The sequence below is a fragment of the Ursus maritimus genome, unplaced genomic scaffold (assembly GCF_017311325.1).
Source record: "Ursus maritimus isolate PB19 unplaced genomic scaffold, ASM1731132v1 scaffold_36, whole genome shotgun sequence".
Lineage (NCBI taxonomy): Eukaryota > Metazoa > Chordata > Mammalia > Carnivora > Ursidae > Ursus > Ursus maritimus.
The window spans coordinates 12,101,957-12,129,817 of NW_024426230.1; the positions used below are offsets into that span (position 1 = coordinate 12,101,957).

The 27,861-nt window shown below is 37.1% G+C and overlaps 1 protein-coding gene and 1 long non-coding RNA gene across 3 annotated transcripts in view; one reads left to right on the forward strand and one right to left on the reverse strand.

Annotated features, from left to right (window-relative positions):
• Positions 1 to 156: 156 nt before the first annotated feature.
• Positions 157 to 27,764, forward strand: BRMS1L (BRMS1 like transcriptional repressor). Of its 2 annotated transcripts, none has more exons than XM_008694052.2 (10): positions 157 to 1,147; positions 4,174 to 4,264; positions 8,352 to 8,479; positions 10,049 to 10,128; positions 20,392 to 20,488; positions 21,519 to 21,602; positions 22,686 to 22,750; positions 23,462 to 23,501; positions 24,130 to 24,277; positions 26,145 to 27,764. In XM_008694052.2, exons 1-10 carry the CDS (start codon positions 1,006 to 1,008, stop codon positions 26,260 to 26,262), a joined length of 993 nt encoding a protein of 330 aa, XP_008692274.1. In that variant the 5' UTR covers positions 157 to 1,005; the 3' UTR covers positions 26,263 to 27,764. The 2 variants fall into 2 exon arrangements, with proteins under 2 accessions (XP_008692274.1, XP_008692277.1); XM_008694055.2 differs by having other exon boundaries at positions 160 to 1,147; positions 24,151 to 24,277.
• The window catches only part of LOC103666026, a 37,139-nt gene continuing 14,807 nt past the window's right edge, over positions 5,530 to 27,861 (reverse strand). The window contains exons 4-5 of the long non-coding RNA XR_569440.2: positions 21,516 to 21,572; positions 5,530 to 5,653 (exon numbers count right to left, since the gene is read on the reverse strand). This is a non-coding gene — a long non-coding RNA (uncharacterized LOC103666026). The remainder of the gene's footprint in view (positions 5,654 to 21,515; positions 21,573 to 27,861) is intronic.

Below are 27,861 nucleotides of genomic sequence, written 5' to 3' on the forward strand. Positions count from 1 at the left end.
CGATTATGTGTCTGCCTTTGGTTCAGGTCATGATCCGAGGGTGCTGGGATTGGGTCCCCTATTGGGCTCCCTGCTCAGCAAGGAGTCTGCATCTCCTTCTGCCCCTCCCCCCTGCTCATGCTCTCTCTCTCTCTCTCTCTCTTTCTTGCAAAAATAAATAAATAAAATCTTTAAAAAAAACTTAAGGTAAATCAAGACTGGTGGCATATTCATGCTGTATGTAGTAAAAAAAAAAAAAGAATGCAAAAAAAAAATACTAGATGAAAATGCCAAGATAAAACTTCCTTCCTTTCTACGTTATTGATTGCAAATGTTTCAAGAACGACTTAAAGATTTTTGTGCAACATAGCGCAAGTTATCCTCCACAGTTATTAATTAAATATAACCGCTTATTAGCGGTAATAAAGGTGCTTAGGTAGAAGAGAAGTTTCTGCAGTTTCTCCAGGCTCAAAGAGGAGGAAAACCCTAAGGCAAAAGACCTTTTCACATCTGACAGTAACTTCTTGGATAGCCAGGGAGCTCGGACAATCACTTGGCGGGAAAAGAATAAATACAGACCAAATTCACACAATCTGTTTCTGTTTAGTTTATAAACTGCGATCGAGTCTGTCAGGTTTTGTGCCTTGTGGGACTTGAAGTCCACAAGCAAGAAGTGAACAGGGTTGTGGAAGCTTGGAAGGCGGCAGCCCCTGCAGGTCTGAGCAGTAAGGACTACGACTCCCGACACACATTGCAAGGCCGCGCCGTAATTACGGGCAACCAACCGTACCCGAGCAGGGCAAGCCCCACCCCCCCAGCTCGAAGGACTGCCTCCACCAATGGCAGAGCTCCCAGAGCAGAGCCTGCGGGTTAGGTTGTGAGGCTCGGGCCGGGGGCGGGGAGGAGCTGAGGGGGTTCAGAACGCGCTCGGCCGCTGGGTGGGTCGGGGCGTTCGGCGCGCCCTTCATTGAAGCGGCAGTGGCTGGGCTGGGCGCCGGGAGTGGGAAACGACGGCGCGGCTGGAAAATGCCAGTCCATTCTCGAGGGGATAAGAAGGAGACGAACCATCACGATGAGATGGAGGTGGACTACGCCGAAAACGAGGGGAGCAGCTCAGAGGACGAGGACACGGAAAGCTCGTCGGTCTCGGAGGATGGAGATAGCTCAGGTGTGCAACCCCCTGGGGCCGGGACCCTGAGTCCTCGCTCCGGGCGCACGACAGGCCGCTCTCCGCACGCCGGGCAGCTGCGTCCTGCTGGGAGTGCGGGGCGGGGAGAGAGGGAAGGGGCGGAGACTGGCTCCCGGCCCTCAGCAGCACCCGGACTCGTCGTGGGGCGCTGCCTGGCTCCAGGCGGGTCCCCGCTGGCGGGGCGGGACCGGGCACGGGCCTGGGCTCGCCCAGCTCCCGGACGCTGCGCGGTCCTGCTCGCGGTCGGACCCGCCCTGGGGACCTCCGGGCAGTGCCCGCGGCGGTGGACCAGAGCCGGGAATGCGCGCAGCTTGTTTGGGAGATCTTGGAAATGCCTCTTAGCCCCAGACCACCGATTTTTCTTATTTTTATCTTTCCAACCCTTCTCAACATGGGTGGGTTGTCAGGGCCGAGGTTGGTTAGATTTGTGCCGGCTCTTGGCTGGTTAGAATTTGTTGACCTCAGTTTCCAAGTCAGCCTGTCAGTCAGCACTTGACATTAGCGCTCCTAAGGGGGCCGACTTGGAGCTGTCCCATTTACAGCATCTGTCTGAACTTTGCAAGACTGAGAAGAGCCCAACATCAGGGGTGATTTTGGATCTTCATATGCTTATAAATTGGCTTATTTGGGGCAGCTCTGAAATGTTCCAAATCTTTTCTTCCCTGCGATCGATTTTCTAATTTTGGGCTCTTTCAGGTTTTTTGGGGTCGGAGGGCAGATTAACATCATAAGTTAATTTTGCAAACTTTTAGGATGGTTATTTAAAAAAGAAATGGAATATATGATTGCCTGGATTCTTTTTCCTTTTTCCATATGATGAGGATGAAACTTAAACTTCTTTGTCTTGGCCCGACTTTGGCCATGTAAAGCAAGGATTTGATGACAGACTGTCATTGCCCTGACACCCTTTTTTTCAGGTTTCTCTTTCAAAGCAAATCTCCATGGAAGTATGTAATTTCAATCAATAAATTAGCCATCCCCAAGTAGGCATTTATGAGTGATTTCCTGGAGCTGCACTGGGTACCACTCAGTGTGAGGTGAAAATAAATAGTTATGATCTGATCTCAATTAAACAGCTGTCATCAATCAGTACTTGAGTAAACTACCAAATGAATACTTAACAATGTAAACAATGCTATAGGATTTCAGAGGCAGAGGAAATCTTTTCAGAATAGGGTGGCCAGCAAAGGCTAGTTGAAAAAGGTGGGATTATTTTAATTATCTTGAAGAATGGCTAGGATTTGGATTGGGGTGGTATGTTGTACTGGGAGGAATATAAGAAAAAGTGCAAAGGCTAGAGTTTAAGGCTTATTCAAAAGAGCGAGAAACCAGTTTTGTTGGGAGAAGGATTTGAGCTAGAAAAGGAAAAGAAGATACAGATGTGAAAGATTTCCAAAAAAGCACAAAACAGGATTGATGTACCCAAGTTTAGGAGTGAAGGTAAGAGGAAAACCCCGGATATAAGGAGAATGGTAATAGCATAAGTAGAAATAGAAAAGTGAAAGATTTGAGATGAAGATGGAAGTTAAGAGTATTTCAGACATGTTGCTTTTGAAGTGATGGTGGTATATTTAAGTCAAGAGTGTCAGCGGACAGATGGAAATGTGACATTGCAACACACCTGGGGTAAAGCATAATTTGGACGTCATCTGCCTAGCCATGGAAGTAGGTGAGATTTCAAAAGTGAGCAATACAGAGAAAGAACATCTAGGCTGTACGTGAATACATTTTCTAGATCTGTAAAACACTTACTTGATCTTCAAGTGTTCTTTGTTTTTTTGATGGGAGCTAGGATCTCACAAAATGACATCAATATGTTAAAATTCTCCCTAATTTTTATGCTGACTTTTGTGATTTCTCACTGATTTTTATTTCATCCCAGAATATAAAGGACAACTTAATTTTGAAGAATGTAATAATAATTTGAACTACAAAAGTCAAGTTTTTTAAATGCAAAGACATTATTTAAATAAATTATGCAGTTTTGCTTCTTGTGAAAGCATTTCTTTTCTGCCATATGTCTTTCATGTTAAACTTCCACAGTTTTCTTCTTCTCAAACCTTGGTACTGAGCAGGTCCTAAAGCTACCAAACCAAACCAAACCAAACCAAACACTCTACTATCCAGAGATACTGGGAAGTGAGTCATCTTGAGGGACCAAGTTTTAAATAGCCAAAGAGTAAGCTATTAAGAGCCAGAAATAATTTTAATCTGTTTTAGGAAAGTTAAGAAAAACCCAACCCTCTAGTTCCTTGCTGTATGAAAATAACTGAACATAATTGAACTCTTTCTCAGAGTTTGACCTTTATCTGGTGCAGATCATCTTGTGCTTCACTTCCTCTGCAGTGTTGAATACATGTGATGTAAAAATAGAAGACCCAGAAAATAGGAGAGAGCTGGTCATTAACAGGTGCTTTCCTTCAAAAGTTTGCCTGTTTTCCTCTTCATTTTCCTTTTCCTCACTTACTGATAGTAATTTGGGGACAGGGAGCAATGAGAATATGAGTAGGAGACCAAGCTATCTTGTGGTAAACAGAATGAGAGTAGTTTTCTTTTTTATGTGACTGGCAGATCAGTCACGTAAGCAGTTCAGAAAGAAGAATTCCAAAAGTGTTTTTGAGCAAAGTCCTTTAATGAACATAATCATTTTGGTGCTTAAGTTCTGTTGAGGTGATGGAAAATAAACCAAAAGTGGATTAATTACTTCATTTAGTATATAGCTTGATGTCAGCCCTTAACATGATTTAAAAATGAATAAAAATAAGAAGGTCTAGACATTGCTGTAGCTTTAATTCTCATTTGTATTTTAGGTTAAAATCTGTAGTGGAAATTATTTTGGATAAATGTTTATTTTCTCTTAAGGCTTAAGGTAGGCCTTGCGTACTTAACTTCATATTATAGTTTGGTGTGTGTTTTTTGTTTTATTTTTTACCATTTGAATTAATATTCAGATAATTTGGAACATGAAATTAATTTTTTCTTTGCTATTTGCCTTTTATTAACAGAAATGGATGATGAAGACTGCGAAAGAAGAAGAATGGAATGTTTAGATGAAATGTCCAATCTAGAAAAACAGTTTACCGATCTCAAGGATCAGTAAGTAGTGATGTGAGAAGGTCATTGTCACTGAATCTCAATCATGTCACATGTATATTAGCACAAGAGAAATTACATTCACTCTGAAGTATTTTCCTTTTTGTATTTTATGGGGCTGACTGATCTGAAAGAGGCTTCCACTGTGGTTTGCCTGGTGACGACCTTATTTACTCAACTGAGGATTTTGAGGCAGGTTTTTTAGGGGGTATAATAACATTTCTATATGGATGTTGGTAATTAAAATGTTTTCGCTGGGTTGTTTCATCCTTGGTTCAAATGTACTTCATTCATTTCTTTGTTAAGTAACTGAATAAAGATAGCATTTTTAAGATTTTAGAATAAGAAAATATCTCCCAAAAATGGCACAGTGATTTTTGTTTATATCAACATTGGATAGTACATACATGTTTTCACATTATTTAGTTTGCTTCTTGCAACAGCTCTGTAAGGTTGGAAGATAGCCTTATCTCCACTTTACCTGTGGGAAAATGGATGCTCAGAGGAGTGAAGTGATTTGCCCATAGTTCATCAGAAAGTGATAAACTAAGCTAGGCCTTCTGCCTCCTAGTACTATGGCGTTCCTTCCAGTAAGGCACATTACTTTGGAGGAAATATAGTGGAGTAGAAAAAGCATAGGCTCTGAATCCAGGCTTTCTTCACAGAATAAAATGGTATAATAGTAGCTTTTTTATTATTAACCATAAGGATTGTATGAGCAGTATGTGAAATTCTTAGTCTTGGCTGGCACATAGTGGGTGCTTATTAGATACTGTTTTCTACCCCCTCTTCATAATACCAGAACTCTTATGAGCTGTTGCTTACACAAGAATGGGCCCCAGTGATTTGAGAAAACAGAATAGATGCAGATGCAGATAAAAAAAAAAAAATCTTAAAGGTGAGCTTTTACTTTGAAACTTGCTGGCAAGGTCATGGGGCATAGCTACGTATTAGGACCTGTAAATGAAAGAAGCTTCTGAGAATATGGATACCCTAATTTATTCAGAAGCTGGCTCTTCATGAATTCTTCATAATTTTGCTGCTTATTCTGTTTCCCTACTTCTTCCCTAGAGAGCCCAAAGTAGAGATGAAAACATGTTTAATTTCTGGAATTCCCAGACTAAAAGGGGACAGATTTGTTTACTAAATGAATCCTACTGTTTATGCCATTTCTGGCCTTAACTTTCATTGGTATGAGAGATGAATATATAAATATTCAAGCTAGTGCAACAAATTAATGTAGATAATCCAAAGTTTAAAATTTTGCCTTTAAAAAACATGGTATCATTTTTTTATTCTGAAGATTTACATTATTAATTTTAAATTAAAATTAGTTTGGATCCCCAGAGGATCCATTATTTGAGCAGCATGGAGAGTTCATCCAGGACCATTCTGAAAAAGAGGAAGCCAATTTGTGTTTTTGTATTTTAGTTCAGGTAAGCCATGAATGAATAATTCTCATACAATTAATCAAGATATACCTATTGAGCTTTTAGAGAATATTTTATGGTTTTCCAAGAAATGAAAATTACTGTATAGTTCTAGTATAAGATATTACCAAGGAACACTTTGCAGCTAGTCACTCTTTAAACCTAATCTTATTCATCTTGGGGCTGGCAGTTGCCTTGATTTTTGCGTTTTCATGGCTCATTATGACCACAAGCCAGGTCCCCCCATCAGCCTCATTCATCTCAGAAAATATTAAAAGTAGACCCGTTACCACTATTAATGGGATTATTTCTCAAGGAATTGGTATTCAGAAATATGTTTTAGAAATAAATAATCTTTGCACCAGGTTTATAATTATCTTATTTTTTCATCTGCTCCACTTGCCTCATTGCTATTTTTATCCGGTTGTACTGTGTATCTCTGTAAGCGGTCTCAAATCCTTTTTAGAAGAGGCGGGAAATAATAATAATAATAACAATAACACAACAAGTTATCCTGCTTCTAGCACCATAGGGCATAATAGCACTCCTTTCATAGGGCAAAAATACACCATTTGCAGTTTGTATACTGGTGGAAGTTTCTTCTACCTCCTTAAAAAGATAGAGGAACTTACACCGATGTCTGTAGCCAGAAAACATGAATTGGGATTCTACTCTGTGAACAGTATTGTGGTTACTGGTGAGGAACTCATGATTCTTGCCTTTGAGGAGTTTGTGTCTGAATTCCAAGTTTGTTGAAATGATATTGATTTTGAAATCTTTTAAAAGGGTAGTTAATTGAATGTTGTTAACTCACATATCCTGTTCATTAAAGCTGCTGTTCACCTATTAGGGATACCTTATCAGTATTTTAAGTTCAATGTTTTTCAGGTTCAGTCATCATTTGCATCAAATTTTTAGCATTTTGCCTAAGTTGTATTTATGATTTCATAAACTATAAGTATCATGTTGTAGTTTTCTCACTTTACACATTCGTTTATCATTGTATCTTGAGTTTTAGAAAAATTTAACCCAGATATGATAATGTATTATTGGCAGTTAACTCAGATAATTTTTCCATTTTTGTTTTAAAAAAAATTTTACTGTATTAACACCCAAACTTGCTCAATTCCTTCAGAATCATAATATAAATCTTTATGCTAATTATAATGATCAGTTATAAACACCAATATTGACTATCTTGGTTTTTTTAAAGTTTCTATTTTAATTCCAGTTAATGTACAGTGTTACATTAATTTCAGGTGTGCAATATAGTGATTCAAGCATTCCATACATCACCTGGTGCTCATCATGAGTGCGCTCCTTAATCCCCATCACCCATTTAGCCCATCCCCATCCCCCTCCCTGATTGTCTTAATTGTACTGGTTTATATTTTCAAGAGGAAAGAGAAGAATTTTATATGAAAGCCAGGTACTGTAATGTTTTTAAAAGCCAACTGCTAGTTATACTAACACCTACAAGCATAATCAGTGGGTTTTTTTTTTTTAGCAGTTACTACATGCCTTCCTTATGACACATTCTTTACCTATGAGAAAGCAATGAATGGCAAAAAAAGGAGTTTACAAAATGGTCTTAAATTGTGTTTTGTTTTGAGAGAGAGAGAGAGCACGCACAAGCAGAGGGTAGGGAGAAGGAGAGAGAGAATCTTAAGCAGGCTCCGTCCGCATGTGGAGCTTGATCTCATGAACCTGAGATCATGATCTGAGTGGAAGTCAGGAGTCGGATGCTTTACTGACTGAGCCACCCAAACGCCCCAGAGATCTTAAATTGTTAATTTGCTTTGAAAGTTTTAGGATATCTTTAAAATGCCACAAAGCCAGGATTAAAAGTGCCTTTCACAAAGAATGACAGTATAAACATCTTCCTGTTAAAAAGAGTTCTGTTCTGCAGGATTATTGCCAAAAATAAACAATGAGTTGTCTCAAGTACTCAGTCATTGATAATCAAGGTAAAGTTATTGGTGTGACAGCTGGCAAATTAGAGTATTTGTATGTACATTCATAAAGACAGCAACAGGGGTCTCCTACCCTGTTTTTCATTTTCTCATCCACTGAGCAACTCCCTTTGTTGCAGTTTCTTCATTTGCAGTCCAGACAAACTGGTATGCCAGATCACAAGTTCTGTAGCCATTGGTTTTTACCTCTATCACTCTATTTCCTCTTTGTAAAAACCATGTAGGCTGAATATAACATGGACTCCTTTTCAGGAAAGATGGAGAGAAGCCAGGAATTATTTATTTTGACAATGAGTAATGTCTATTATCTAAATTATTCAAAATGATTTCTTTGTTTCTTTTAAGCTCAGTGTTTAAATGAACTTTTCTCCTAGAATTTATTGTTCTGCAGTTAAAACCAAAAATCTAGAGAGCAAAAAAAGTAGTATCTTAGTTGTATTCTTTTGTACTGTGAATTAATCATTAAAGAACGATATATCTAAAAAAAAAAAAGAAATATCTACTTTGTGATTATATGCATAAAGTCAAATAACGTAACTGAGTTTTTCACTTGAGATTAAGACAAAAATACATTTGTTAGGCTATTAGAATATGAATGATATTAGGAAGAGAGAATGTATAGAAATGGTAATTTGTTAGCCTTTGTTGGGCTTTTAATATTAATATTTTAATTTTTGCTTTGTTAAGACTTTATAAAGAACGATTAAGTCAGGTGGATGCAAAACTACAAGAAGTCATAGCTGGAAAAGCACCAGAGTATTTGGAACCACTGGCAACTTTACAAGAAAATATGCAAATTCGTACAAAGGTAGCAGGTAGGAAAGTGAAACATCTTTTCCATATAGTAGAGTATGAACTCTTCACTAGACTTGAAAGGTATTTGTCAAGTGAGTGTTTCTTGTTAATAAAATCACAAATATATTTACAGTGAACAGAGTATTTCAGTCAATCAGCCCACAATGATTTGTTAAATGCCCTTTGCTTTCCTCTTGCTGTGGGGGGATCAAAAAGGCCTCAGATTGCTCACAGTGTTGTTGAGAAGATTCTTCCATATGTAAAACAATTAGAAACATGATACTTTTATTAAGAGCAATGGTTACTATTCCAGTTTAATTTCTTATAAGATAAATTGAGATTCAATTTAAGTACCTAGTCTTCGGTTTGTAATTGGGATCCAGCCTCAGAACTGTGTCCTAGCACTCATGACAAGGGATGTACCTATTTGAAGATCACTTATGATTTTTCATAGACTAAAATTGAATTTTAACTAGTGGAGATGATTTTTTTCTTTTGGGGGGGCACTAATTGATCCTCCTGCACCTATTATATAATGCCTAAGGCATTGTTCATTATAAGTTTTTTTGTACTAAATCTACCTTTAGCCAAATTTTATTCTTGAATGCTTAATATTAAATATGTAGATGATGTGATACTTGCTGTCTTTGCATATTGGTTTAGCACACCCTGAAAAGGAAACAAGTCCTTAATTTTCTTTGACATTCTAAAAGAAGTAAGTGAGACTTAACTGGATGTTTAGGAAATACTACTTGAGTCACTTATTCACTTTTCTACTGTGCGGCCTCATTTACTTTTTGATTGTACAAAGAACAGTGTGTGGGTGAATGTGTAGCTAATGGCCTAGTTCCAGGTATCTGTCCCATGCCTTTACTATACAAGAACGAATTACATTTCTAGGGTCAACTGTGGCATTGAGTTTCATATACATATATCTAAAGCTCTGTGTTTGCTGTGTTTTGATGGTGTCTTTGCACGGCCATGTTGCCTATTTTATACTATTGTCTTGGTAGCTCTAAGTAACCTCTCTTGAGCATCCATTCTCTAGATAAAGCTCTGTCAGGAGCTCTCAAACATCCTATCAGTTTATGCATTTTGTTGTTACCAGTTTATACATTTAATCTTCTTGAAGCTTTGGACTCTGAAAATAAATAACAGTTCAAAAATAGTGGTTTTGTTGGTTATGGTATCCACTTACTACTTTGAAAAGATATGATTAATGAAACCAGAGTTTATTGACTATTTCCATTATGAGTCCTGAGATTACTTTTCACAGGAAAGGAGTTTTATTTTCATTTTGATCATTCTCTATCAAACACTTCAGGAGTGTTCTTTAGAAGAATGGAGTAAGAACTAAAATTTGCAGTGCAGTTTCTTCCCAGTTCTTAAATTCTTAGTTCTTCTAGTCTGCTTTAATATATACTTTAACTGAGCCCTTTTATTTTTAGTCTTTAAAGATTAAGCTAGAATCATTTGTCAGTTTCTTCCTGATTCATCTTGTAAAATACAGTTGGACAGAATTCCTGTAAGGAAGTGATAATGAATCTCATTACTGCTAACATAATCAGAGTGATTGTGTTTGGTTGCAGGAATCTATAGAGAGCTCTGCTTAGAATCTGTAAAGAACAAATATGAATGTGAAATTCAAGCCTCTCGCCAGCATTGTGAGGTACTGTTATTTTACTTAACTTTTAAGCTAATTTCAACTCTTCAAGTCTTTTTCTGAGTGCATTAGTTAAAAAAGTAAATAAAATAAATGAAACAAAATTAAATTGTACTTTAGCTTATCACTTGTGAATTTTCTTTTTTAAATACAGCTGCAGTGGAAGCTGTATTGGAAATAGGACACAAAGAAGGGATGATAGAAAAGAGCTAAGTGAGATAATTTTAGTTTGCAACTGTTACCTTAAAAAGACTTTGTAATGATCATGTCATTTGGCATTGCTGAAAATATTAGTGCAATTAGTATAATATTCAAGTTAAGACTCAAAAAAATGTGTATCCATTGGTACAGTTAGAATGTTGGGCGTATTGTTAATCTGGCTCTCCAGATCTATTTCCACATCTTAGGGCAGAATTCTCTATGGTAAAAAAATAGATGTATTTTTCTCTAGGTTCTCTTTATTTGAATAGTATTTTAAAAACCCACTGCTGGGGCGCCTGGGTAGCGCAGTCGTTAAAGCGTCTGCCTTCGGCTCAGGGCGTGATCCCGGCGTTCTGGGATCGAGCCCCATATCAGTCTCCTCCGCTATGAGCCTGCTTCTTCCTCTCCCACTCCCCCTGCTGTGTTCCCTCTCTCGCTGGCTGTCTCTCTGTCACATAAATAAATAAAATCTTAAAAAAAAAATAAAAAATAAAAATAAATAAAAACCCACTGCTGATTTTGCAGATAACTTTTCATATAATCTAGACAAGATCATAAAAACACTCGTGGAAATAAGAGAACAAGTTCTCTGATGACTCTTATCTTAATTTGTTATTTTACTACATCTTTGTAAGTTATTAAAATACTAAGAGTAGATAGATATAAAAATGATGGAATGTGCTGTTTCCTTTTTTGATTACTGCTGAGATGTAACATCTTTTTGATGTTTACTGGCTGCTTGGATTTGTTTTCCTTCACTTCTTCCTATTCAAATCTTTTGCCTTTATGTTGGGCTATTAGTGTTTTTCTCATTGACTGTAGAGGTTCTTTATATATTCTGGATACAAATGCTTTGCTTGTTATACGCTTTGCAAATATTTTTACCCAGGCAATGGGATGCCTTTTCACTCTTTTGATGTACATTCTAATGTAGCTGAATTTATCATCTTTCCTTTATGATATGTGCTTTTTGTGTCTTTCCCACTTTGAGGTAAAAGACATACTTTCCTTTCAAAGGTTGAAATTTTGCTTTTTAACATTTAGATTGCTAACCTACCTCTAATTTTTGCATGTGATATAAAGTATGGATCTATTTTTTTTTGCATATGGATATGTGATGTCCACAGTGTTTATTACTCTATGCTCGTTTGTTTTACCATGAATCAGCAATTCTTTTTTCTCCCCATCTCTTTTTTATATCAAATGTCCACTTATATGGCAGCTTGTTTCTAGCTGTTTTAATTTGTTCCATTCATCTGTTCGATTGTTTCTGCACTGGTAGCATAACACCTTCTTGACTGCCTTCAGTCTAGTAAATCTTGCTATCTCAATAAACTGATAATTTTACTTTGGTCTTCTTACACTTGCTATTGTTCAAATTTTTTGTTTAGTAACATCTTTTAAAAAATTACTGTTAATTTCCTGCTGCTGTATAAGAAAGCATTTTTATATATTGATATTATATCCAACCGTATCTACTTCTCATTTTAATTCTAATAATTTAATTTCAGATTCTTAGATTTTCCATGTAGATAATAGTGTCATTTGTGAAAAATGGCAGTTTGTTTCTTCCATTCTGATCTTCCTCTTATTTCTTTTGTTTGTCTTAGTGGCACTGATAGAACATCATGGAATAGAAGCAGTGAAAGCAGATCGTGGTTGTGTTCTTGATTTTAAGAGAATGCTTCTCAGGTTTTCAATCAGTGTGATATTTACTATCGGGTTTTGATAAATACTCTTTTTATCAAATTAAGGAAATTTACTTTTATTTTTTGTTTTCTAAGATTTTTTTTTTTTTTAACCAGAAATGGTTGTTAGGTTTTAGGTTTTATTAAATGCTTGGTCTACATCTATTGAATCAGTCATGGTTTCTTTTTTGTACTTAATGTATTTTCTTAATGTTAAGCCATCCTTGGATTCCTGGAATGATTATTTTTCTTGTGAATTACCAGATTCGGTAATTCACTAATGTTTTGTTTAGGAGCTTCATTTCTATGTTTGTCAGTGAGATTTTAATTTTTAAGTCTCATACTGCCCTTGATTTGATTTCAAGTTCCATAAAATGAGTTAGGAATATCCCATACTTTTCTCTCTAATAGAGATATATATTAAGATTGCAGTCATCAGTTCTATGAGTGCTTAGTACGTCTCGTCTTTATGATATATTTTAACAGTCTTATAGAAAAGTTGCAAGACAGTACGAAAGAACGTTTCTGGTGAACATGAGGATGAGTTGGCGACATGATGCCCCATCACCCCTGAATACAACGAACGAGGGACATTTTCTTGTATAACGATTTTACAATCATCAAAATTGGGAAATGTACATTGATGTTACTACCATCTAATGCTCAGACCCCATTTAAATTTGAGCAGTTTTCCCAGCAGCACCCTTTAGAGCAGAGATCCAGTTCAGAATCACTTAGGGTCTTTGTCATTGCATTTAGTTGTCATGTTGTTAGTTTCCTTCAATGTAGAACAATTCTTCAGTCTTTCCTTGACTTTCATGATCTTTACAAATTTGAAAATTTCAGTCCAGTTATTATGTAGAATGTCAATTTTGAATTGGTCTGATTTCTTCATGATTACAAGTGGGTTTTGCTTCTCAGTAAGAATACCACAGGACTGATGTGTTCTTCCACTGAATTCTATCAGGCAGCTCACAATTTATGTACCATTATTGGTGATACACACTTTGATCACTTGATTTAAGTATGGACTTATTGTTTCCTTATTTTTTGTCTGCCTCATCTTTCAATCACCGAGGGAGGTGTGTTAGAATTCTCTGTGTGATAGTGGATTTGTTAATATCTTTTTTGTTGTTGTTGTTATTAGTTTTCTTCTTTATGTCCTAAGAAAATCCACATATTGTTCTTTTCACAATAGTAAAGTCATTCATCATTTCAGATCTGGAGGCCAAAGGTACTGATGATGAGATGTCCCACAATGCACGTCCACTGTCGTGGATTCCTTTGATCAAAAATGATGGTACAGTCCCGGAGACTGAATGCTCATGATTCCAGAGCTCCCAGCTGAAACTTATCTCCTATGGAATTTCTGTTATCTTTTTCTTTTTTCTTACTTTCCTCTTAAAAAAAATTTTTTTTAACTGTGGTAAGAACACTTAACATTGAGATCTACCCCCTTAACAAATATTAAGTGTGCAATACAGTATTTTTAACTATTGGTACACTGTTGTAATACAGATCTATAGAACTTAATCATGAGGTTTAACTGAATCTTTACACCCACCCAACAGCAACTCCCCAGTTCCCTTTCTCCCTAGCCTTTGCCTACTCTCTGTTTCTATGTGTTTGACTAGTTTGTATACCTTCTATAAGTGGTATCATGCAGTATCTGTCCCTATGTGACTGGCTTATTTCATTTAGCATAATGTCCTCAGGGTTCATCCATGTTGTAGCGTAAGGCAGGACTCCTGATTTTTTTAGAGACTGAATAATATTCCATAGTATGTGTATATCATGTTTTCTTTATCCATTTATCCTTCAGTGTGCATTTATGTGGTTTTTCACATCTTGGCTATTGTGAGTAGTGCTGCAGTGAACACGGGAGTGCAAATCTCTTTGAGATCAGTTCTTTTGGGAATATACTCAGAAGTCAGATTGCTGGGGCGCCTGGGTGGCGCAGTCGTTAAGCGTCTGCCTTCGGCTCAGGGAGTGATCCCGGCGTTATGGGATCGAGTCCCACATCGGGTTCCTCCGCTCTGAGCCTGCTTCCTCCTCTCCCACTCCCCTGATGTGTTCCCTCTCTCGCTGGCTATCTCTATCTCTGTCAAATAAATAAAATCTTAAAAAAAAAATAGAAGTCAGATTGCTGGATCATAGAGTTCTAGTTTTAATTTTCTAAGGAAACTCCATACTATTTTACATTCCTACCACCTGTGCACAGGGTTTCAGTTTCTCCATATCCTCACCAACACTTGTTATCTTTTGTTTTTCTGACAATAGCCATACTCATAGGTGTGAAGTGATACCACACTGTGACTTTTTTTTTTAAAGGTTTATTAATTTGAGAGAGAGCGAGAGCATGTGCATGCTCAAGTAGGGGAAGGGGCAGAAGGAGAGGGGGAGAGAATCGTAAGCCTTGACTCCCTACTGAGTGTGGAGCCCAGCACTGGGCTCGATCTCATGACCCTGAGATCATAACCTGAGCTGAAACCAAGAGTCGGTCACTCAACCCACTGAGACTCCCAGGCGCCCCCCATGCTGTGATTTTAATTTAGATTTTTCTGATGAATAGTGATGTTGAGCATCTTCTCATGTACTTCTTGGCCATTTGGATGTCTTCTTTGGAGAAAGGTCTATTCAGGTCCTTTGCTAATTTTTAAATTGAGTTCCTTATGTATTTTTAATATTAGCCCTTTATTAAATACATGATTTTCAAATATTTTCTCCCATTCTTTTCTTTATTGTTCTTTAGTTTCTTTATTGTGTGTCTCCATAGAGATGATTTTTCTCTCCCTACTTGGATTTGTTCTGCTTTCTGAATCTGAGAATTTGTTTTCCATTAGTTCTGGAAATTTCTCAGATATTATTTTTCTGGTATTGTTTTTCTTTCATTTCCTCTGCTTCCTTCTTATGGAACTTGAGTTAGTCATATGTAACAACTCACTTTGTTGTCCGTATTTCTTAATACTTAATTCATATTTTTAAAAGGTTTTTATTTGAGAGAGAGAGAGAGACAGAGAACACAGAGGGAGAGTGAGAGGGAGAAGCAGACTCCCCGCTGAGCAGGGAGCCCAATGCAGGGCTCAATCCCAGGACCCTGAGATCATGACCTGAGCTGAAGGCAGATGCTTAACCAACTGAGCCACCCAGGTGCCCCTTAATTCATAAAATTTATACTCAGTTTAGTATCTGAAGTTCTTCAGAGTCTAATTCTGCTGGTTTTTTTCCTTCAAATTTCTGCCATACCTCACAGCTTATTTCCTTATTTCGTAATTCTGGACTGTAGCAGACTTTATTGGTAGGAATTCTGTGAGTCTTGGACAGAGGATGTAGTTCTTCAGATAATATCTGCTTTTATTTCTGTTAGGTTTTTTCATCTAGGCATCCTGGTGTGCCAACAGCATGTGACTAATTTAATTTTTTGGCTTGGAATTTCCTAGAAGATGCAGGTAATCTACATTTGAATCTCAAATATGTAGAGGTCAGGCCTAAGATGACATATTTTGGGGAAAAACTTTTTTTCCATTTAGTGCCTGACTGACACAGATGAATTTCCCTCAGGTGAATCTTTTCTAGTCTGCCTTTTTGAAGGTGTAATCCTTCAGGGCTATGCAGAGATCCCAGTTCTTATTCCTTGCTTAGGCCCAAGATCTTTCTCTTTTTCCCTAACAGCCACTAAAAACCATTCCTCTAGGTTACCAACACCAGCAGACACCCTCAAGGAAACCATAGCTTCAACAGCAGGTTAGCATGCTGGTTTCCTGCTCCTTGTTTATTTTTGGTTCTCGGGGATATCTCTTACTTTTTTAAGAGCTTAACTATACCTTTAAAAAAGATGTTTCTGGTATTTTATTTAAAGTATCTGTGTAGGTGTGTTGGGAGGTTTTGTTTTTGTTTTGAGATTTTTTCGTTTTTGTTTTGAGGACATCTGGTCTACTATGTTGTCAAAAATAAAAGTCAGCAATGTATCTTCAAGAAATATTTTTTACTTAGACAAATATATTGATATTTTTTCTTTTCCATCATTTTTTAAAGATTTATTTATTTTAGGGTGCCTGGGTGGCTGTCGGGTAAGTGTCTGCCTTCAGCTCAGGTCATGATCCCAGGGTTCTGGGATAGAGTCCCGCATCCAGCTCCCTGCTCAGTGGGGAGTCTGCTTCTCCCTCTCCTTCTTCCCTTCCCCCCAGCTCATGCTCTCTCTCTCTCTCTCTCTCAGAGAGAGAGAGCAGTGTGTGTGAGAGCATCGGGGGGAAGGGGAGAGGGAGAGAGAATCTCAAGCAGACTCTCTGCTGAGTGTGGAGTCCAACGTGGGGCTTGATCTCACCACCCTGAGATCATGACCTGAGCCTAAATCAAGAGTCAGTTACTTAACCAGCTGTGCCACCCAGGCACCCCTCTTCCATCATTTTCAGCTTTGAAAGTCTTCCCTCCTTCATAGAGATTTTAAATATTTACCTGAATTTCTTCTAATTTAGTTATGGCTTGATTTTTTAATGCATAATATTGAATTAATATTATAAATGATCTGTTTACTTATATAATTAATACTCATTAATAGTTCAAGGGCATTTTAGACAGGAAATAAAGGCTGGAAGGGAACTTACACTTACAGTGTTATGGATTTTATAGTCACTCTCATTTTAATCCTTACCACAGCCTTATGAAATAGGAATTATCTTGATTTAATGAATGGGTTAACTGAGGGGCTCAGAGAGGTTAAGTAATTTGCTTAGGGTCACACGTTTAAGGAGCAGCAGAACCAGGATTGAAATCTTCTGATCTTTCTAGTCATGCAATTTGCCATTAAATCTGAACTTTGTTATTCAGGACTTTTTATCTGCTTATTATTTAGTTCTACATTTGGCTCATACAGAAATAACTGAGAGGCAGGGGAAGTGGGAAGAAGGGAGACACACTGCCAATTGTCAAAGTAAGTTTGATTAGGAGCAGATAGAAAAGACGGGCTAGGACCAGAGACTAGACATGTTCACATGGGTATGCATACAGAGAGTATGCCAGAAAACCACAGAGGCGATCCAGGCAGCAGATGGTTTGTGTCACAGGAAGGAAGGAAATCACATTTATAGAATACACGTGTGCCAGACAGTGGGGCAGGTGGTGAGGCTTTATTTAGGTTATCTCATTGAAGCCTCCCCACAGAGCTGGAGATGAGTGTTAAGATTGACAGCAGGTGGTAGCAAGGTCTCAGGCCCTGAGGGTTCAGGGTTAGGATTCCAGTTCTTGAGAAAATTGAGGCTCTTCAGGGCTCTGATTTTGGTTATCTATTCCTTTAATTTTTTTTTCTGATTATAACATTAATAAGTATTGAGAAAACTTGAGAAGTTAAGTCTAAAGAAGTAAATACAGTGAACCATAATGTACCAAGCAGTGGACATTTGTTAATAAGTATGTGCATGTTTGTGTCATTGTTTTTCACCCAGCTGGTATGACTATACATACTATTTTGTATCCTGTTTTACAAGTAGCATTTCATGAGGATTTCCCTACAGCTCTAAATACTCCTTTAAACATTTGCTTTTAGCAAGTAATGTGTGTACAGCAGTCCCCTCTCCCATCTCTAAATTCTATATTCCAGCAGCAATGATCTAAGTCTCGTAGTTACAGCTTCTGGAATTTGCTCTCATCTTTCTAAATAGTATCAGTTTTAGATATTACTTATTGGTTTCCTGTTATGAAAACTGAAGATTCCATAATAGTTTCCCTCATCCCATTCTTCTAATACTGTTGTCTCAATTTTTGTTTTTGTTGTAGCTATAAATATCGTTTACTGAGCCAAGAGTTACACTACACTCAAACTGCCTTTTTTGTACAACTCTATTTGTAGCCTCAGAATTAATAATTGCTTCATTTATTTTTAGTTTTGTCATTTCTTCTCAGAGACTCCAGCAGATCTGTGAAAGCCCCGTAATGCCGTTTTCCATGTGATCAAATGCATCAGATAATCCCCGAGGAGCATCCCCTGTACTCCTAGAATCCCCTGTCCTCCTGCTCTGACCTGTGCCCTCCTTCAGATGCTTTCTAGGCCAGCTGCGTCTGTCTTCCTGGGGTGTATTTTCACCATCACTCTAGAAGTTCCCTTTATGTTTTTCCCACTAGATCTTGTTCTCACTTTCAGATTGGAAAAGTAGCTTCTTGGGAAAAGGTGTATAGAAATAAGCTTTGTGAGACATCTTGTATTGGCTAGCCATTGGTTTGTAATAAATTACTCCAAAACTTCCCTAAAACAATAAGAAAATTTACTGTTTTATGGTCTCTGTAGCCAGGAATTTGGGAGCAACGTAGCTGGTTGGTTCTGGCTCGGGAGTCATATAACGTTGCAGTAAAGAGGTCAGCCAGCGAAGCAGTTGTCTGAAGGCTTGACTGGGGGCTGGAGAATCTGCTTCCAAGGTGACTCACTCACAAGACTGGCAAGTTTTTGCTGGTTGTTGGTTGGAAGCCTTAGTTCTATGGGTCTCTCCAGATGCTGCCTGAGGGTCCCCAGGACCCTGTGACTGCATCTCTCAGAGTGAGTGATCCATGAGAGCATCCATGAGAGCGATGATGTTTTTTATGACCTGGATTTCTGACACATTCTATGCATTAGAAGTGGGTCACTAACTCCTATCCACATTCAAAGGAATAAGTATAGGTGTGGAGATTGGAGAGGTATCAGATTTTGAAGCGAAATATAAAATTATAATAAGTACTTTTAGAAAGCTGAATTACCTGTTGAACAAAGAAGCCTCTACAGGCCCCTGAGCAAGGGAGTTTGGATGCCCCTTTCTTTTCCAGTGTCCTCTAGCTGCTGTGTTAGTGACTTTCTTTCCTACTCAGGAAAGGTTTCTGAGGATTTTATGGGGTTGAGGATGAGAGAGAGAAGGACAAAGAAATAAGACTGAGAATAGATTCAAGTCCCTTCTATCTGTACACTCTATACCTTTAATATCTTTAGAGATGTCGTCAACGCCTCAAATATTTCAGGCTCATTGTGTTTAGTTTTGTTTTTCTAATTATAAAGAATGATTAGTGGACTTATTTTAGAATTTTTGCTTGACCTAGGGCAATTTTATCAATAGGAGTAAGAGAGACTGCACCAGTTAAATTTTCATATTCTTAAAAACAAAAGTATTATCACTTCCACTCTGCGTTAGGAATCATTTTTGGTTGGAGAATCTGATCTGTTTATAGCTTTCACACTATCTTAACCATGGCTGGGGTCTGCTCTCCCTTTTCCTCTGATATATAAGGTTTCCCAGGGCTTGTATCACAATGTAGATAAGGCTGGAAGATTTCATGAGGTTTTACCAAAGGTAGGAGAACAAGTAAAAGGAAATAAGCAAAGAGGGTAGCATGCAAGGAGATGATTTTTCATATGAGACCTAGTTTTGGTCTTCAGCTTTACTTTCTCTAGCTCCTGGCTTGCCTCAAATTGACCAAAGCATCTTCTGCCAGTCAGGAGAACCTTCAAGCATGTGTAGACTCTAAATTTCAAACCAAAAGAGAGGATTTCATGATTCACACTGGGAGTGCTGCCAAATGGGTGTGGCCTGTGCCTTCCACAAGAAATCCTATCTAACTGTATTCCAGTATTCTCTACGAGAGGACGGTCATATCTAACTATGATCCTTACTAGAGTAAGTGTGTGGTGGATGGGCTGGGAATCCGTCATAAGCTTTTTATATAATGAAGCTATATATTATACTTACGTACATTTTATCCCTTTGAAAATAGGGGATATAGTGTTTTCTAATTAAAAGAACAAGGGGCTAGAACTAGTAGACCTGGGTTCTAGTCCGATTTGCCAGTAGTAGTCTCTTAGCAAGCCCCTCAATCTTTCTATAGTGTTGTTGAGCAATCTGGATATAGTCTATAGTTTTATGATTTTGACTATCATTAGATTTAAAATGATTACAGAATTCATACTTGAATCTTTCTCTTTTTGATACAGTAGTCTATTTTGTATGATTTTGAGATATTAGGAATCAAGGCCCAATTATGTTGCGATGAGAAAACACGATCCATTTCCTAATGATACACTTTATGGGACAGGTTCTCTATTATAGTGACAGGTAGGATCTGCTTATATTTAAAAGGGGCCATTGGAACTTACATTGTATGTAAAGTAAACATTTACCCCCATATCACATACAAATTTAGATGTTCTTAAACAATTTAATTGCATGTATTTAAATCTATACTTAGATTCTATATTTTCTGGTTTTATTTCTTTGATGTTTTTGGCATTTTATCTTAAAACATTTTAAGTTAGCCAACAAAAGCATCATGTGTTAAAGTACTTTAGGAATAAGTTATTTAATACTCATAGTTAAGACCGATTTTTTACTTTTACTGATGCATGATTGTTTCTTTTTTCCTTCAGAGTGAAAAGCTTTTGTTATATGATACAGTCCAGAGTGAACTGGAGGAGAAGATAAGAAGGCTTGAAGAGGATAGGCACAGCATTGATATTACCTCAGGTAACGGGAATGACATCATGGTGATATTTACTTTAAGTGACACTGAACCTGTGGTTTATGGTCGTGTCTCATAATATCCAACTCTTCTAATATAAACGTTAAGTACATGAAGTCCTAATGAGAGGAGAAAGGGGGAGACTTCTAAAGAATGTGATAGGCTTGTGATTGTTGCTTTGATTTGAATTCACGTTTCAAAAAGACATAGAGAATGGAGTGCATGAAAAGGGACAAAAGAGAGTGTGAAAGGAACTACAGGAGCAAGAATAGTACACTATAAGAATAATAAGAATATTATAATATAAGAGTAGTATTGGAAGACAACTACGGTATATGTTCTTCTCTCTGTCTTGAAAGATCAGGTGGAAGAAGGAATAAAAACCTTTTCTTTGTGGTATCACACAAACTGGAAATTACAGCGAGGTAGATTTTTGTCTCAGAAAAAGGAAAAAGTTATTAATAATTAGATCAGTCCAAGGCTGAAATTGCTTTTTCAGGGGTATTATGGAAAGGCTTTCTACATTGGGTTGAAGATACACTGGGTTATCCTACAGGTCTTTATGTATATTACTTTACCTCTTATAAATTTTATTTCTCTGGCATAGAGTAGGCACAGCGGAGTGAGACAAGCTGAACTCTGATGCCACTGCCCCAGTCCCTGCTACTTGGGTGACCATGAGCAACAGTTAATTCAGCTTTTCTAAATCAGTCTCCTCGTATGTAAAATTGAAATAATAGAAATAGCTACCTCAGAGATAGCTTTGAGGATTAGGTGACACAATGCACGCAATGTGTATTTAACAAAGTACCTGATACATGTTCATCAGTTATTAGTCATTAAGGGCCAAGTTGATTTTTACTTTAATAAGGGCAGAGAAAATATTATGAATATATAGCTGCTCGTGAAATTATATAGTTATATGTGTATATACATAGCTTCCAATGAAATTTTGCTACCATGAAATTACATAGCCTTTCCCCCCATTTTGATCTCCAGAAATCAGCTAATATTTAATTTTTATTTACTTACCAGAGCTGTGGAATGATGAACTTCAGTCAAGAAAAAAGAGGAAGGATCCTTTCAGTCCTGACAAAAAAAAGCCAGTTGTTGTTTCAGATATCCTTTTCTAATTTTTTTTTTGCCTTGGTATACATTTTTGCATTGTGCATATCTTTGTAATTTTTATCAGTATACATTGACTTTATTTATATGATCCTGTAATAGGTAAAAGATGATTTCCAAAACTGAAGGCAGAAGAATATAGTTTAGATTAAGAGGGGTAGGGAAGGAGCAGAAATTTAGTCATGATCTCAACTTTGAAAATATGGCTTTGTAGTTCACAAAGGCTTTGATGTGAATATAGCATTATTAATTCACATGTATATATATATATATATTTTTAAAGATTTTATTTAGTTGACAGAGACAGCCAGTGAGAGAGGGAACACAAGCAGGGGGCGTGGGAGAGGAAGAAGCAGGCTCATAGCAGAGGAGCCTGATGTGGGGCTCCATCCCAGAACGCCGGGATCACGCCCTGAGCCAAAGGCAGACGCTTAACAACTGCGCCACCCAGGCGCCCCCACATGTATATTTTTTTAACACTTTTCAGTGTTTCTGAAGTTGGAGTGTCATTATTTATTTATTTATTTTACGGTGTTTGTTTTTTGAGAGAGAGGGAGAGAGGAGCAGTGGGAGAGGGAAAGGGAGAGAGAAAAATCTTAAGCAGGCTCCTTGCCCAGCACGGAGCCCGGTGTGGGGCTTGATCTCACAACCCTGTCATCATGAGTTGAGCCAAAATGAAAGAGCCAGACACTTAATGGACTGAGCCCCCCAAGAGCCCCCAAAACTGGAGTGTCTTTAACTTAAACTAGTATGTGCTTTCAATCTTGGTGTTCACTGTGGTATCCTCCCCTTACCCCCCTGCCTTTTCCCATCCCCACCTCAAAACAGTGATTAGGTTGGTAGTATATCTTAAAATCAGTGATATCCTAGAATTAAGAGAATAAGGTATAGCGTCTGAAGTACTGGAATATATTTATCCTGGTACTCAGTTTTTTGGAGAATAATGTGAAGTCAGAATTCAGCATGTCACAGGATTATGCCCAGAAATTACTGTTCCAATTCTCTGAAAAACAGAAGTTTGGAAGTAAAATTCAGAGTGTGAAATTCTTACAGCTAAATTGACCTTGACTTTTCCACGTCCATATATAGTTTATATGCTACAAGATCTTGATATTCTTGAAGACTGGACAACAATTAGGAAGGTATGATTAAAGAGCAATGGAATACAAGTTATCTTTATATAGTCTACTTTTTAAGATTCTGTGGTTTTTCACTAATACATCAAAATATGATTATTGTTAATATGCTTTACTTTGCAGCATTCTCTCTATAGCAGTTAATGCTAATATAGATAACAGTGGATTGCAAGAATATTTTAAGAGAGACATGTCAGCAATTTGTATTTTTCCTGTAATAATGTAATTAATAATTTATGCAAAAGTACAGAAAAGCAATTATTTAGGTTGCCCAAAGTAGTAATAAATAACATTTCTGTGCCTAGTCCTCAGCCCAGTCCTGGCTTACTGAGGGCACTCGATAAATATTTATTGAATGAATGAAAGTGAATATTTGAACTCATTCTGTGTGTCTTGCATTCTGTCATTCAGCATTCAAGAATTATAGGATTTTCTGTGCTTATTTGAAAGTGGAGACTTACTTTTTGTATTAAATTTTTCCATTTTTCAGAAACTTCTTAGTTGCAAGAGATAATTCAGGTATTGATAACACCTCTAGGTGAAATGGTTATTCTTTATATTCCTTATGGTCTTAGACATTAAAATTTATTAGAGCAGTTGAAGATTGTATTTCACTGTTAGCTTTTGAGGTCATCAGTAGCGTTGTAGACATTAAATAGATCCCAGAATGTACTTTCTGTCTATAAACTCAGGGTCTGTCTTCTTTTTTTAATTAAGGCAATGGCTACACTGGGTCCACACAGAGTGAAAACAGAACGTAAGTCATTTAATCTAAGTTCAGGAATCTTCTCTGTGGAGACTGGTTGAATCGGGGCTGTTAAGTCATCCACATACTAAACAGCGCCCCCATCAGTGGTTTCATTTCATCAGTGAACACTACTCCTGGAATTACAATATTTTAAAATCCTACTTCAAATTGGCATTAGTAACATAATGTATCTGCTTCCCCTTCTGGCACTTGTCTAGTTAATGATTTCTTGTACATTGTATAGCTTCATTGTGTTGTTATATTAAAAACTTAGTGAATTATATAAGAAATGTAAGAAATTCTTTCTTTAGAAAAAGATTTTATTTATTTATTTGAGAGAAAGTGAGAGAGAAGAGTGTGCATGAAAAGGGGGAGCACCAGAGGGAGAAGTAGGCTCCCCGCTGAGCAGGGAGCCCAATGCAGGACTCGATCCTGGGACTTTGGGATCACGACCTGAGCCAAAGACAGTCGCTTAACCGACTGAGCCAGCCAGGCGCCCCTCTCTTATTTCTATTAGATTTACATTTGTTATCTAAGAAATATTTTTTAGTGTTTTTTCACATATATGCATGGATTGGTTTTATTTCTTAATGTTTTGCACTTCTGCTCTTCTGACAATGTCTTATTAATATAACAGTTTTTGAACTGATCCCTTTAGCACCTGTGAAACTGGAAAAACATCTGCATAGTGCTAGATCTGAAGAAGGAAGATTATATTATGATGGCGAATGGTATATACGTGGACAAACAATATGTATTGATAAAAAAGATGAATGTCCTACAAGGTAAAAATGATCATTTCAGCATTGTGCGGTATTTACATTATTGTCAGTAAATATTTGTCCCCTCTGTAGTGCAATCATAATGCACCATTAGTTGCCTATGGACCTTTTCTCTCGGCATATGATTTGATTAGCATGTGTGTTCACCAGTGTTAATATCATATATTAAGTTCTTAAGCACAAGCATTAACACAAGAGGAAATGTTGGAATTATTTAGCCCAGGTAAGTAGTCCTATTTGTTAGTTCTTAAAGTAGATGAATTGTTAGGTTTTTAATATTATGATCTTTAAACCAGACTGTTATGAGTTTTGGGTGGATATATTAATCGTTAACTTTTTTGGGTGTGTTACAGTATTTTGGATACAAAGAATATGTATCAATTAGAGTAGGAAAGGAATGAAAAATTAACGAAAGCCTTAAGAGTCACAGTAATTACAGTATAACTTGAAAACCGAAAGCTGCCTTTTAAAAGACTCGATCTGTCTAAGCTTAAATAACGTTTCTATAATTATATAGCCTTCTAAGTTTTTCCAGTTTTTTAAGTAATCTCTACATCCAGTATGGGACTCAAATCCACAGCCCCGAGATCAACAGTCACTTGCTCCACTGACTGAGCCAGCCAGGCGCCCCCATAGCCTTCTATCTGGTTGTCACTTTTGGAAAATATTAATGCTAATCACTGGTTTTGTTCCTTCAGTAGTTTAGGATTTAATTCTCAGAGTGGTAGCCTTCTATAGTAAGAAAGTATCTTTTTCTGGGTATGAATTTAGTTAAATGCAGTGTTTGTATTTAGGGAAGAATACCCATTTTCCAAATACAGTGGTTTTACTTGGACTGTCCTTTATCTGTAAAGTTTTAGGGTACTAGGAGCATCGCGTATAGTAACTTCCCTCATAGAAGCCCACTGAGCTAATTACACTAGGTTGTGTGTGATACCCCTAGATCCTTTGCTTTATCTTGCTGTTTTTTTTTTTTTTTAAAGATTTAATTTATTTATTCGACAGAGATAGAGACAGCCAGCGAGAGAGGGAACACAAGCAGGGGGAGTGGGAGAGGAAGAAGCAGGCTCATAGCGGAGGAGCCTGATGTGGGGCTCGATCCCATAACACCGGGATCACGCCCTGAGCTGAAGGCAGACGCTTAACCGCTGTGCCACCCAGGCGCCCCTATCTTGCTGCTTTTAAAACATTTTACTGACTACTTAGCATAACTGTGATTTAAAAAGAGATGAAATAGTATAAGAGTATTAAACACAAATCTATTTTTAAAAATATTTCTACATAAAGATAAGTAGTGTCAAAAAAGAATCCATACAAGTGCCATATAAATGGTTTGACACTGGGAATTAGGGATTAGTATTTTTAAGATTTCCTACACTGGGTGTTATATGTAAGTGATGAGTCACTAAATTCTACTCCTGAAACCAGTATTACACTATGTTAACTAGAATTTAAATAAAAACTTAAATAAGTGGATACTCTGAAAAAATAAAGCATATGAAAAAAAACAATGAAAGATTTCCTACAGTCAGGGCTGATATAAATTGGAGGGTGATACTATATAATTAGTGTTTTTGGGGGGTGGGTTGGGGTGGGGATGTAGTAGGAATGATGTGCATTTAATAGTTCTAATAGTAACTGTGCCCACTTCTATTACGGAAAGAAGGGAGGTTGTCTCTCAAGTGTTGCTGAGTGTGCTGTTTCTGACAGCATGCCCTGCTGATAGCACAGCATTGTGGTAAATGACAATTACATACCTGAACCTACTGTTGCTGTCCAGCTATTTGGGTTTTATGGCTAGTACTCTAAAATGAGTGGCGGAGGCGTACTGCAATTCATTCATTCATTCCTTTTTTCCCCCCCTTTTTAGTGCTGTAATTACAACAATTAACCATGATGAAGTTTGGTTTAAGAGGCCTGATGGAAGCAAATCTAAGCTTTACATTTCACAGCTACAGAAAGGAAAATACTCAATTAAACATTCATAATCATGATTTAAGTGTTACCTAAAGCTACCTTATTAGTGTTATCAAGTGTGATGTGCCATGGGAGTTAGAAATGTATTCAGTAACTTAATATTCTCATCAAATCATGACAGACTGTATTGTAGGTAGTACTCTAAGTAGACCTCATATTGATATGTCAATGAGACAGTAATAAAAACTTAATCATGATCATTACATTTATTTGCCTTTTAGGTCCAATGACCTAAAGCAACCTTAGCAAATATATATATATGGTAGGGGTTTGTTACTAAATTTTTTTCTTTGTTTTTTAAAAACATTATGCAAATCTGTTTTATTTTTAGTGAACTATGTTGCTAAATGGCTACATTTGTCTGCAATTTCTTTGATTTTCCATATCCTTGTCACTCATTGTGTTTGTAAATAAGCCTGATAAAATGTTTCCTATCAATGGTTTGTACTAGTACATTAGTGTTAAATCAGAATTGAAATTTAAACATATATACGTGAATATGTATATATGGCATCATCAGCTTATTTAGAACTGATGGCCTTTCTTTACAATCTTGTTTTACCCAAAATGAAGCTATTGGGTTTGAAAGCTAAGGGAGCACTTTTGTAGACTAGCAGCTTTCCTTCTCCTCTTCCTTGATTGTATGGCGGTGACCTATTTTTACAAATTATACTTAATGTTAATTAGTAAAATTAGCGTCAAGTAATAACATGCTTCTACCTGTATTTCTCGTGAACCTTTAGAGGGCAGGTTTTTATGCCTGGTATTTATGGTGCAGTATATAAGTGGTGAACAGTAACTGACAGTATTGTGGTGCTTGCCGCACATGTCTGACCTTTTGAAACAGATTTTTAGTAAGCATTTTCCAGAGGTAAAACTAGGTTCTTATCTTAATTTTATTCCTAGGGCGAAGTAGACAGGGATAATGTTCTTGAATCTATTCCCAAATTAATATTTTTATCTTTGGTGTTTCTACACTTTAAGGCCACTTGGTGCAATTTAGAAAGTATTGGCCTCTCTTTCCTTAGCCACATGCAAAATTAACTTCTAAAACCTCAGGAACAGTACAAAGAATTGAAACCCTCAATATGGCAGCACAATTGGCTGTAGTATATATTAGGGTACAACCAAATCAAGTTTTCCTGGTGGTCTTGTGCACTTTAATTTCTGTTATAATGAGACTGAAGAGGATGAGGAAGAGAGCTACTTATTAACACTTAGGGCAGGAATATCTGCATTATTCCGTTTGTTTTCTTACTATTTTACCTCTGCAAACATCTTCCTGTGCAGATCACTACTTCACAGTTGCCAAATGTTAAAATATTTGACTTCTGAAATTCGTTATCGGCAAAGTTATATACTTTGTTCTGTTTCTAATTAACCTTAGCAAATGTATATAATGTCATAATCCAATAGTATTTGACAGTACTTATGTATACAATGTTTCATAAGCATTTTTAATAAGATTTGTATTTTTAAATTTAGTATATAATAAAAAGATGTGTTTGAGTGTCACTTGTAGTGTCTTGAATTACTCGTGTGTGAGTTCTTTATAACCTGTCCACTTCTAAGAATGATTTCGGCCAATTTACATTAATAGGTACAGAGAG